The 13,674-nt window shown below is 45.1% G+C and overlaps 1 protein-coding gene across 9 annotated transcripts in view; it reads left to right on the top strand.

Moving 5' to 3' along the window:
- Window positions 1–13,674, top strand: part of SLC4A4 (solute carrier family 4 member 4) — a 352,153-nt gene that overhangs the window by 154,224 nt on the left and 184,255 nt on the right. For all 9 annotated transcript variants that reach the window (XM_083571036.1, XM_083571040.1, XM_083571041.1 and 6 more), the window contains 5 exons: window positions 1,760–1,948; window positions 2,830–2,943; window positions 4,490–4,651; window positions 9,276–9,454; window positions 10,097–10,169. In XM_083571036.1, coding sequence (XP_083427162.1) covers window positions 1,760–1,948; window positions 2,830–2,943; window positions 4,490–4,651; window positions 9,276–9,454; window positions 10,097–10,169 — 717 coding nt within the window. The remainder of the gene's footprint in view (window positions 1–1,759; window positions 1,949–2,829; window positions 2,944–4,489; window positions 4,652–9,275; window positions 9,455–10,096; window positions 10,170–13,674) is intronic.

Below are 13,674 nucleotides of genomic sequence, written 5' to 3' on the forward strand. Positions count from 1 at the left end.
GGAGTCCATCACCCATCAGCCCCGGCCAGCAAGGCAAATAGTCAGGGATGATGGAATTGTAGTCTAACAAAACAACAACAAACCTGTATTATAGGGAATTGTAGTCTGGCAGCGCCTGGAAGGCTGCAAGCTCTCCGTCCCTGCACTGAGTTGTGGCCTGGTTCTTTGGTGACAGTTTTCACTTGCCAAAGTCAACGAGAGCATTGAGAGGCTCTCTGAACTGGAGCGAGACTTCCTTAGACATTTTCCGAGGCTGCAGTAGAGTCGAGTCATGATTTTGCTGACACCAATGGATCAAAAGAGCCTGCCAAGTCCTCTCTCGACAAGTTTACATTGCCTCTTGCACCACCGTGGTCTCTGGATTCTATTTTATTTTCCACTCCGCAGCGCTAGGGAGGGCCATCCTCCCTAAGGTTTCTTGGCAGCGAAATCTGCCTTCGCAGTGAGATTTTGGGGCTTGAACAAAAGGAATCCTGTTCTGAAAACTGGGTGATAAAAGAAATAGCCTGAAGAGGACCGCATGCCTCCGGTGTAGCGCTTCTGAATATAGATTGAAGGAAGATCACGAGTGCTAGATGGCAATCTTCAAAAGTGACACAGAGGAACACAATGGGACAAATGTGGAGGGTTGGGAAGGAAGGTGAAGCAAAAACAAAGATCTCAGCGAATCCTCCTTCCCTTACTGCGGTATTAAGATTAGACAAAAGGTGTCGGCAGGAGCTTTTGCTTTTGGCTAAATCATTCTAGGTCCTGTGTTATTTTCTTGAAAGGGTTTAGAGGACCCAGGCTGTTTCCAAAAGCAAAAGACGATGGCAAACCTAAAGATGCTGCCCGTGCCCAATTACTGGTGAGATCTTACTGTGTTGTGCTCAGCTTCTCAAATTGATGTACCCCAAGGCAAAATAAAGTTTTGGTTCACACAGCCAAAACTCCTGCGTGACAGATTACTCCAGGGGAGGCTATTCCACCAAGCTCTACCTCCTTCCTTAGTATCATTCCTGTGTGGTCCCAGTGTTTTCATTGCAGAATGCAGCAGGGAGGAGGATGGAAGCAAAACCAGAATTGGTCCATTCTATCATTGATTCTGGCTTTGCCTGCTGTTGGTCTCCCAGTGGCCACTGGTCTTCCCTGGATTGCTGTCGTCCTCGCTGTCAGCACTCGCTGTCAGGAAACTTAGCACCTTTGCCCCTCATCTGGGGGCTTATTTGAATTTCACCCAGCTTTGCGACATGCCTTTTGTGGATTGAGAAAGCAACGGTGGATTGCTGTAATAATAATAATAATAATAATAATAATAATAATAATAATAATAATAATAATATTTTTTATTTATACCCTGCCCTCCCCGACCAAGACCGGGCTCAGGGTGGCTAACAACCAATAATAAAAACAAGTTGATTAAAATACAACTTAAAAACAAGATTAAAATACAACATTAAAACATTAAGACGCAGCCTCTTCACAGGAGGAGAAAGGAAAAAAGAAAGAGGGGGAGGGAATCAAGTTGATTCCAAGCCAAAGGCCAGGCGGAACAACTCTGATCCTGCAGGGCCCTGGTCTCATGAGGCAGAGCGTTCCACCAGGCCGGAACCAGTTTTGAAAAGGCCCTGGCTCTGGTTGAGGCTAATCTAACTTCCTTAGGGCCCGGGACCTCTAGGGTGTTGCTATTTATGGACCTTAAAGTCCTCCGTGGGGCACACCAGGAGAGTAAGCTTCTCTTAATTAGTTAACAGATGCCATCTCTGTTGTTGGTTTGCAGCACAATGGCACGATCGATTGGTCATCTCTGGGAAAGAAGGAGTGCTTGAAATACGGGGGAGTCCTCTTCGGCAACAATTGCAAATACGTTCCCGACATCACACTCATGTCCTGCATGCTCTTCTTGGGCACCTATACCTGCTCGATGGCCCTGAAGAAGTTCAAGACCAGCCGTTATTTCCCAACCACCGTAAGTATCTTGGCATGTCTGTCATAGCCCTGTCCAAGTCTCATTGCTGAGTGAGCAGGGGCTAGGAATCTGCAAGGAACGCTTGCCTGAGAGCAGAATCCACACAAGACGGTCCAGAGGTCAGGGAATCCAGATCATCAGAGCCAAGGATCCAGTCCAGAGGTCAGGGAATATATTTGCAAAGGGTTCTGTCATTGTCAGCATTCCTTTCACCTGCCTTTCTGGTCCATTGGTTACTGGAGAACCAGCTGATGGTATTCTCCAGAAGCATTTTTCTGAACACTGATTTCATTGTGTGCTTCTTTGCTTTTTCCTTCAGTGTCCATCAAACACTCACTGGGCAGTGCCTTATTTAAGTGGCAGCCGAAGTAAAATGAAATAGTTGTTCACAGTAGCCTGGTACTACTTTTTAACTAAGGATGGAATGTCTTCCTACTGAATGTTATTTTATCGTTTTAATTTTTAAAATAATTTTAATGTCCATATTTTGGGTTAGAGCTTTGTGTTTTGACTGGTTATTCTGTGCACTGCCCCTTTGACCCTATGGGATGAAGAGCAGTTACACAGACTATGATGATGTTGCCTGCTGTTAGTTGTGCTAATGCACCTTTCTGTTACTGTTATTATGTGTGTTGCCGGGCAGGAGATTGCTATGCATATTTTGAATGAATTTTGCGTAAGTGTGTCACTATTGCGATGTATTCTTTTTACTTAAGCCAATGCTTTTAAATATGTTGTAAGTTGCTTGGAGATCTTTTTTTTGTGTGTGTGTGTGTGTAACAAGCAACTAGGAAGTTCAAATAAGAACAACAACAGAATATAATACATAATACATATAATACATAAACAACCACCGCAGTCAACACCTGTGTTTTTTCCAGGCAAGGAAGTTGATCAGCGACTTCGCCATCATCCTCTCCATCTTCATTTTCTGTGGAATTGATGCTCTGGTAGGTGTGGACACACCGAAACTCCTTGTGCCAAGCGAATTCAAGGTAAGTCAATCATTGCATCCTCAGCTCCCATAAAAGAAGGCAAGAAACTGTTATGTGTTGACATAGCGAACATGTCCCTTTGTGTTGTGGATGCTGCTTCTCCATTGCCCACTCCCCATGATGTAATGTAATGCACCTGGGTACTGCATGGGATGGGCACGTCATATGGTTGCCATACGTCTGGAATTTCCTGGACATACCCAGAATATTCCTGTCGGAAGCAGTATCCGGTTGGAAATTGGCAAAATCCGGACATATGGCAACCCATGTTGGCATTGTTGTTTTTCTTTTTTTCTTTTTAAAAATATTTTATTTTTTGCCAGCCAACAAAACACAAACAGTGAAACCCCCCAGGTGGCTGATACATTGGGTATACCTATTCAATAATATACATATTCAATAATAACATATTCAAATCAACCATATGTACACTTCTATCTACGTTAACACTCCTCCCTCCACAAGGTTTATTGAACTTTTAACATTTTAATTGCCTCAAATTGTTCAAACCTACCCAAATGATTCAATATCTTCTCAAACCAATCCTCCTCTTTCTCACTGACCAGTGTTGTTTTTCTTTTTTGAAAAATAGCTCAAAAACGTCTTTTTGGGGCGATTTTGCCGAAAACGCTCAACACCTTTGGCCAAAATAAAATAACTTTTGTGTCCAGATTTGCACTTACTGAAATATGGCAACCCTAATATACAGCACTAATGTGGGAAGCTAGCATGACCTGACTCTCCCACCTGGTTCCCTCTGGCAGGCATTACAGCTACATGAAACTGGCTACTACACTACAGAAGTGTATGAAGCGTCCCTGAGAGCAGCCAGTGCTGCCACTATTTTCTGCTTTGTGGGTTTCTGAGCTTCCCTCGCCAACCCTGTTGGCTCTTTCTGCCCTCTTCTCTGAGCTGCAGCAAGGCTGTTGAAGGCCGCACGAATTGCACTCACTCCCAATATGCTGCCAAGCCAAGGTTAAGTTCTTGAACTAAAGCCCTGAACAACATGGGGCCGGGTTATAACACTTGACTATCCTGCCTGGTCACGTCAATACTTTGGAGAGACACTTTGTGGCTCCTTATTCTCCCAAGGTCCATTTTATGTCCTCTAAGACAAGGGCCTTTAGTTTGGTGGCACCTATCCTTTGGAATATGCCCCCAAGGAACATCAGACCTTCAGTATTGGCAGGTGCCTTCTTAAAACTCATCTGTTCGCCAAGGTGTTCAGTTGATGTATTACTGAACTACTGATGGGCGGTTGGTTTTATATTTGCTCTATGGATGTAATTCTGTTGTTGATTTTATGCTCTTTGTCAAGCATTAACGCTGGCAGCTCGGAACATTTTGCAAATTAATAAGGTGCCACCAAGAAGTGAGAATACGCCCCTGCTGGTTGGGATTTATTTTTTTTGTTATGGTCCCTGAAGGTCCTGCATTCTTCTCTAAGAACTTGGTGTTCCAGTGATCTAGCAAAGTGTTCATTTGGTCCAGATACGTTTTTTGCTATGTCTCTCTAATATTCGTCTTCATCTCCTTTCCCCCGAAGCCAACAAGCCCCCACAGAGGCTGGATCATCCCGCCATTTGGCGAGAATCCCTGGTGGGTGTATCTGGCAGCAGCCATCCCTGCATTGCTGGTGACCATCCTTATCTTCATGGACCAGCAGATCACAGCTGTTATTGTCAACCGGAAAGAACACAAACTCAAGGTTGGTGCCTGGAACAGGGATGAATCCAGAAACGCATGGGTATAATTATAAGAATCTCACCAACGAAGTTAGGGTGGGTAACTTTCTAACCTTCCAAGGTTTCAGAGGGACGTCTTCAAATGTTTTGGCAAAAAAAAAACACAACTTCCAATGTGGTCTTCAGGGTCACTTCGTAGCTGTACTTAAGGTCAGGGGTGGGAGAGTTGTGTTATCTCTAGTGGTTGCTGGGCTAGAGTTCAGTTCACATCCTCTCTGACCATTGACCATGCTGGCTGGAGCTAATGGGACCTGGAATCCAACAACATCAGGAAGGTCCTTGGTTCCTTACCATTGGCCTTGTACAGCGTTTCCCAAACTTGAGCCTCTACCTGCTTTTGGATTACAGTTCCCATCATCTCTGCTAGATGGGGATGATGGGAGTTGTAGTCCAACAGCAGCTGGAGACCCAAGTTTGGGAAACACTGGCCTAGTTCAATACACCTCACGCTAGTCTTACCATTATGTAGTTTTGGTAACCCAGGCTATAGGTAAAAAAGGTTTGGGTTTTTTTCTGTTGTATAAAAAGTTTCTCTGTCTCTGCTCAGCTCAGATACCAGAAGTGAACTGGGCTAGGATAAAAATGCCTGGGGCAATAGACTAATAAGGTGTCATAGGATTCAGCTATCTGCACTTGTGAACCCCTTTTGATATGAATTTCAGATCCCACCCCTGTGGGCGCTTTATACATGAATGGAGAAAACTTGTAATTAAACAAACACGGTTTCTTTTGTCATATCTAGTTTGCGCCGAAGAAGAGGAGTTGAAAATGTTTTCTAAAGAAATAAAGATGGCCTTTGTTTTGGCTTTAGGTCAGGAAATGCTGCCCAGGAAGTATGTTTTTGGACTCCACCGGTCTTGGTTTCTTTCTCAATGAACATTTACTCCTTGTTTATCTCATACCGGTGTCTGCATACTATTTTTCTTCCATCTGCATACAGCTGGGTGGAGGCTCTTATTCAAACCTCTGCCGAGGCTGATTCTTGCTTAGATAGGACCTGGTCCCACATCTGCTGCAGAAGAAGGGCACCAGTCTCTGTAGGTTGCTAGCAAAGTTCGTCATGTACCCCCTCCCAGAGGTAGTTACTTCACCTTCTGTAGCAGCAACCAAAGGAGGATTTGAACAGCTGTCAAACTTTCCATAGCACTGTTTTACTATTGCAAGGAGGGTAATAATGGGAGCTATGTGCAGTTTCCTTCGAATTCTGCATGCCCAAATGTGAGGTGAGTAGCTGGAATTAAACCTGAACCACACACACACACACACACACACACACACACATGCACACACACATATTCAGCAAGAGCATTGAGTTCCTGTGGGGGTGCAGCAGATGGATCTTCCTGTTTCCGCCACATGGTTGTGTGCCAAGCTGTGTATTGCGCTCAGAAAGGCTCCGGATACTATTATTCTCCTGCTGCTGCTGCTGCTGTTTTGCTATTTAGGACCATAGGGACAACTCCGGGCAACAAAAATGTTTGTCATCTGAACTTGGCCAAAGCAAAATGAACATTTGGGCAGCGTGGGGTGTGCCTCTGGAGGTGAAGTCAAACCGCTGCATTAGCCCTGGGTACAAGCCTGGGCAGTGTGTGTGGAGGTCCTGGGCTGCCCAGACGACAAGACCCCTCTCTTGGTTTTGCTGATGTGGTCCAGAGGAAAGCAGAGCAAGACGTTTGGCACCAGCTTGGCTGCAGGAGTTGCCGGAAGGAGGCATGCAAGGCACCATCCAACCGTCTTAGGGACTCCACTCTGGATTTGTGTAGGAGTTAGCCTTTTCTTCTCCCAAAGATATCCCGCATGGCAGTGGAGGTTTAGGATCAGAGTTTCCCTTTTCCCAGATGGGTTTCTCTTCCCAGGTGGATGAGCCCCATTTGTCCAAGCTCATATAGTAGGCCATGTTATTAGTGGCTAGGAGGGCTTGATTTCAATGGGTTGTTAGCCACCTTGGGCCTCGGAGTTCCATCCATGGCATCATATTCATTCCCCCTTTTCCTTATACCTTGATTATAGTTGAGCACATTTTTAAATCAGACTCTCAACAGCCTTTGTAACTCCAATTCATATGCTGCCAGCTGCGCATAGAGCTTCCGTTCTGCCAAATGATTATGCAAGTCACCCACAATCTAGTACCGTCTGGCTTCTTTGGACTACAGTTCCCATCAGCCCCAGCCAGCAGTCAGGGATGATGGGAACTGTAGTCCAAAACACATTGGAGGCACCAGTTTGGGGAACACTGGATCACACCCATTCTTTGCTGCACCCATTCTTACGCCCAAAATTCTTAAAACACCTGTGTGGTACCGCTTCTTGCCTCTATCCTTTGTCCCATTCAGACCCCAGCTGAATCTGGCTGAGCTTCCTGCATTGCTGTGGGTTGGGCTAGATGACCCTTAGGAACGCTTCCAACTCTACAGTTCTGTGATTCTATGAAAAGCTCCGTAGTTAATGGAGCTTTGTTCCTTAGTCATCACCAGGAATTGAAACAAGGCTGAAGCCCACTGCGTTTGTGCACATTCATCCTGTTAACCTTCATTTTCTCTCGCCCCACTTCTCTTTGTTATCTTTCCCCCACTGTCAGAATTTAGATTTAGATTTCTCAGGCCAAAGAGCCTACATTGCCATGTGCACTAATGGTGTTATGTAAATGATAATAACGGCATCTCTTAGCGAGGCCCATCTCCCACTCCGTGGTTGCTGGATTTATAAGGCTCATGTGACGTGTGGGGAGGCAATGGGGAGAACAGAACCTACTACTATCTGCCAGTTGTGGAAGAACAAACAAACCCACAGAATTCAGGATTGGTTGCTTCTCAGGGGTTTCGGCAGAAGAGGCCAGGAGTCTGTTCCCAGGCTCCAATTAGTGTTCAGTTCACCACACACCAGGGCTACTCGCCTTGGCAGAAATAGCCTCCTGTTAAAGTGCATATCAGTAACAAGGAAGAGGATGCAGTCAAGAGGGGAGGATTTGCTAAAAGATAAACAAGGACCCAATTGTCACTCAGATGGCAGATCTTCATTTCTGGGCTATATACTTCATACAATAGCCAGTGTAGTGTAGTGGTTAAGAGCGGTAGACTCGTAATCTGGTGAACCGGGTTTGCTTCCCTGCTCTTCCACATGCAGCACACTTCTTTGAAGTCTCTCAGCCCCACTCACCTCACAGAGTGTTTGTTGTGGGGAAGGAAGGGAAAGGAGAATGTTAGCTGCTTTGAGACTCCTTCGGGTAGTGATAAAGCGGGATATCAAATCCAAACTCTTCTTCATACTGTGGGTGGAGGCCCTTGTGATGCTCCATCCTGCCCCCAAAGTCCCCTCCACAGTGGTACCTCTGGATGCGAACGGGATCCGTTCCAGAGCCCTGTTCGCATCCTGAGGCGAATGCAACCTGCATCCACGGGTCACGATTCGCTGCTTCCACGCATGCGCAAGCAGCGAAACCCAGAAGTAATGTGCTCCATTACTTCTGGGTTGCCGTGGAATGCAACCCAAAAATACTCATCCCGAAGCTACTTCAACCCGAGGTATGACTGTATGTGAAAGACCAGTTCCATCAGAAGGAAGAGTTCAAATCTGCAGTTTGAAATGCACAGCCTGGACCCAAGTACCACCTCAATGTTTAACTCCTCTGTGCGAACCAGGTGTGCTCTGTAATTTGTTTAATAGGTTCCGAGTTCCTTGTGTTTTTGCAGCTGAGTGAGTCACACCTATAATATTTGCCTTACCAAAAAAACGCAGTTTCACAACCCTAGCTTTTAGGTTCCTTCAGCAAGCCAGCCATTGTGCAGTCTTCACAACTGTTACACATCTAAACTGGTGGGTGGGTAAGATGAGATATGGATTTAGCTAAAGGTGGGTCTTGAGGCCAAACATAACCATATACATGGGTTACAATCCAATTTGACCGTGCCATAAACAATGATTGCTTTCCATAGGTTGCTTTCTGTTTGCACTGAGATATCAGGTGGTGGCCTGTGTTGAGCACTTGCTTTTCTCTGGAGCAAAACTCAGTACAGATCTGCAGTAAAGGATAACCCTACAGCACACTCAGCTCTGGCTCTGCTTAAATACCAACACCTCTGAGGCCATCTGTTCTATTGTCAAACATCTCTTACCCCTAAGATGCCTCTCCTAAAGTTAAGCTAAAATCTGTTTCCCTGCGATTTCCACCCATTGATTCTACCCCCTGCCTTCTGCAGCAACAGAGAACAATTTTGCTCCATCCCTTCAGGCATGGCACCCCTTCAAATATTTGAAGACAGTTGTCTTGTCTCTCCTTTAATTTCCTCTTCTCTAAACTAAACATACCTGGGCTGTCCTCCACCAGGTACTTTAAATTATGCCCTGCCTGCCCAGGAACCTTTACTTGCAACTTTTCAAATAAAAAAAATAAGCCCCTTTCCTTGTTTGCATGTGCTTCTCCACTGCATAAAGCCATTTCAGGAGCACTCATCCAGCCGTTTCAAAGATAATTAAGTTAGCAAACAGGGTCAAGGTTAATCCTGTAATGATCCTGTGCTTCTTCCAGCATGGCTCCCCACCACATGGAGCAAGCACCCTACCACTGTTCCTCTTCTTCCCTCTTTGCAGAAAGGTGCTGGCTATCACCTGGATCTGTTCTTGGTCGCTGTGTTGATGATTATATGTTCCTTCATGGGCCTTCCCTGGTACGTTGCTGCTACGGTGATCTCCATCGCGCACATTGACAGCTTGAAGATGGAGACGGAGACGTCTGCACCTGGGGAGCAACCCAAGTTCCTGGGAGTCAGGTATGCCAGCAGGGCCGGCCCTGACATTGGGCAACTGGAGAGGAGTGGCACTCTTCAGGGAGCAGGGCCCATAATCTGAGTCTTACACAGAGAGTAGGAGGAAACCTAGCTTAGTAAAAGGTAAAGGTAAAGGTACCCCTGCCCGTACGGGCCAGTCGTGTCCGACTCTAGGGTTGCGCGCTCATCTCGCTCAAGAGGCCGGGAGCCGGCGCTGTCCGGAGACACTTCCGGGTCACGTGGCCAGCGTGACTAAGCGGCATCTGGCGAGCCAGCACCAGCGCCGCACACAGAAACGCCGTTTACCTTCCCGCTATAAAGCGGTACCTATTTATCTACTTGCACTTAGGGGTGCTTTCGAACTGCTAGGTGCGCAGGAGCTGGGACCGAACGACGGGAGCTCACCCCGCCGCGGGGATTCGAACCGCCGACCTTGCGATCAGCAAGTCCTAGGCACTGAGGTTTTACCCACAGCGCCACCCGCGTCCCTAGAATAGTAGCGCAGCCCAAAGAAATGAAGAGAGAAAAGGCCCTCCAGTCAGTTGTGTATATAATAGTTCTTCGTGGCAATTCGCTATCTTTGGATGACGGTGGAAAACTCCTTCTAATAGGAACTGGTCTGATAATTGCTGGCTTTTATTTCAGGGAGCAGAGAGTGACTGGAGTGATTGTGTTCATTCTGACGGGAATTTCAGTCTTCATGGCTCCCATTCTGAAGGTAAATGATTGCTCAACATTTTTGCCTCTGCTTCACCCTCCACACAACGCTGAGCTGCGTGTGTCTGTCTTGAGAAAGCTACTAAGTCTGCCATAAACAGTTGGAAGGATTTTTCTAACACATTTAAGGAGCTGTAATAAATTACCGTAAAAGAAGAATTTCAAAACGCATTGCCTTTGTAGAGTAATAATGTTTCTCGGGAGCAAAGTCATACAGAGGGCAGGCAAGAACGTTTTAGGGCAAAAGTGTTTTTGGCAAACTATTGAAGAGTTGCCACAACACTTGCAGGGAATGTGCCTCCCTAAATTTGAAAAGCACGATGCACCTTTCACTTGAAAAACCCTTACCAGGATGGTGGAACTACATGTCTTGTGAAGAACAAGCCTGTCACCAAAAACAGCACTGCCCAGCCCATAATGTTTTGCAAATTATCCCTCCTTGTCCTCATGCTATGTCATGCTATGCAGGTCTCCACCCTTGTTCCACATCAAGGGAAAACCATAGTAGAACCATCTGGTTGGCCACTGTGGATAGCATAGTCAGTAGAGCAATGAGGCTCTTAATCACAGGGTCATGGGTTTGAGCCCCACATGGGGCAAAATATTCCTTCATCACAGGGGGCTGCACTAGATGACCCTTGTGTTCCTTTCCACCCCTACCATTTATCTTATTTTATTATTTATTTATTTATTTATTTTCACAGATTGCATTACAAATGTACCAAAGCCAACACCATTTCTTCCCCACCCCCCCATACATTTACATTTATATTTCCTCAATCCAACATATTATTCTTTTCTTCTTCCTCCCACTTCCCTCCGCCCCCCACTCGATTTCCTTCACGTTATACAATTTCCAATAATCTTTGCATTCTATAGTCTTCTCAAATCATCTATATGTTCTTATTATCTTTCCTTACTAATTTTTCTTCCATCCAGTACTTCACATTTCAATCTAGGCATATTAGCATATATATATTTTTTGAGCAATATTTTGCCGTATATTCATCAAAACATTTCCACACCTTTTTTTAATTTTTTGATTTGACTGATTTCTTCTTATAGCAGTTAATTTTGCCAAAATTAAATATTCATTTAGTTTACAAATCCATTCCCCCTTTGTGGGGATAGTTTGTGTCTTCCACCTAGCAGTAATCACTATTCTAGCAGCTGTACTTGCATATAGAAAAATTCTCCCCCCCGCCCATTCTATGATTCTAGGACGTGAGGGTTATAGTACTGCATACAACATAGAGCAGGAGTAGGCAACCTAAGGCCCAGGGGCCGGATGCGGCCCAACAGCCTTCTCAATCCAGCCCACGGACGGTCCGGGAATCAGTGTGTTTTTACATGAGTAGAATGTATCCTTTTTATTTAAAATGCATCTCTGTGTTATTTGTGGGGCATAGGAATTTGTTCAATTTTTTTTCCCAAAATATAGTCCGGCCCACCACATGGTCTGAGGGACAGTGGACCGGCCCACGTCTGAAAAAGGTTGCTGACCCCTGACATAGAGGGAGGAACTTGGCGTGGACTGCAGGCTCCTGGTTTGGGTAGCAGCCCTGAGCTGCTCCTAACATGCAGTTCCATCCTTCGTGGTTTAACCTGGTGGTGCTGAAATGGAATTTCCCCGAATTTGCAAGGGTTATATGTTTCAAATCTGGGCATGGCATTTTTTGTTTTGTTTTGTTTTATTGCTTTCCGCTTTGCAGGCTCAGATCATTGTTATTTTGTGCTCATAGCCAAACGGCTCGTGGCAGGTAACAACAACAATAAAGCACTATTAGAACAATTGAAATTATGAAACTGAGCCCCAAAACAATGACAGAGTAGCAAAACTGCTGCTGCAGTTCGCCTTAAGTCAGGCTGTGACCCACCAGCTGAACAAATGGCTTGACTCGCTATAAAGCAGTTAGTGCTGTTTGCAACCTTGGGTAGGAATAGCATATTGAGTACGAAGAGCAGATCAGGGCAACGTGTGAGGAGCATTCTGTGTCTTTAAAAAAGAGGTGCAGCATCTTAAATGTTGTTTTTCCTGCTTGACCAAGAAGGCAAGGGCAAGAGTGCACAGCCTGTATCCTCTTTAATTCTTTTATTCCTTTTTTTAATTAAAAAAAGAGAGAACTTTTTCAACCAGCCCTCCAGCTTCTGGGTTGTTCATTAACAGATGAGGTAGAATTGCATACCAGTGCATGGGTCTATATAATCATTTGTAACCAAACCCTGAAGCATAAAAAATAGCCATGAAATCTGACGATGGATCAGTGAAGCAGTAACGCAAGGCATGGTGGGAAGAGCTTTTTGCTATACAGTGCCTCTGTACATGGAGGCTCAGTTTCATTGTTTTCCATGTACTTAGGCCTCCCTTCCTGTGTTGGCTGACATCTCCCGCTCTAGAAAATGGAGCAGTTTCTTTTCTAAAACAGAAAAATTAGAGAAAGCACGAAGCGTTCCAGGATGATGCCATTGTGGGAAAATTCAAAAAGTGATTTAACACCTCCTTTTTAAAAATAAATATGCCCTCAGGACATTTGAGCAGAAATAGCAATTGGAGAGTCTTTTTTGTCTATGCACCTAGCAATAAAACTACCTGCAGAGTTGTGACGGGGAAGAAACGAGAGAGGCCAGTTAGAGCTCAGGTCAGGCCAAGCCAGACAGGAATTTCTGAAGATGAGCAGCTTAGGGAGTTCTTTCAAGGTCGTAAGAAACCAGGTCGGAGTTTAGTTGTGGCTGCCGAGGTGCTCCCCAGGGGGTGAATTTCCACAAACTTCAAATGGTCTCGCATGCAAGTTGTGGTACCTCCGTCAATTTACTCGGTTTGTCATGCCACCTGGGCATTTAAACATACGTTCCCAACCTTGCATTCTGCAGTAATCCTGAGACATTTGGATCATGTCTTTCCCCCCTCCATCCTGAGCACATAGAGAAGCCCCCAGGGCTTTTCACCCTTGACCGTGCAGTTGGTCATGTTCAATTCACTGTGATTGTAGTGAAGAGCATTCTTTCCTCAACACACTGGGGTCATGTGTTCTCCTGCAGGTCAGATCTCTAAGAGATTATTAAAGCAATAGGGAATGCACTGATTCCTTAAAGTTCCTGGCATGGGCTTTTTTGTGTGTGTCTTGCTTTGCTGTGCACTGGAGGTGCTTAAAAGTGAATATAGTATCTCGAAGCAGGAGAATATAAAGTAGTTCAGGAAAGTCATTGAGTAAGCACTGCCTGCCATATAGTGGCTCGTGGCTGTTACTGCAGTTAGCAATTGTGCTCTGCATATCCTTTGACATAGTTGCTGCTGCTTCTTTTGGGTAATAATAATAATAGTAATAATAATAATAATAATAATAATAATAATAATAATAATAATAAATTTATTTATACCCTGCCCGCCTGGCTGGGTTTCCCCAGCCACTCTGGGCAGCTGCCAACCGAATATTAAAAACAATACAGCATCAGACATTAAAAACTTCCCTAAACAGTTGTCTTTTAAAAGTAAAATAGTTGTTTAT

The sequence above is a fragment of the Podarcis filfolensis genome, assembly GCF_964270895.1.
Source record: "Podarcis filfolensis genome assembly, chromosome: 9".
In the NCBI taxonomy this organism is placed as follows: Eukaryota; Metazoa; Chordata; class Lepidosauria; order Squamata; family Lacertidae; genus Podarcis; species Podarcis filfolensis.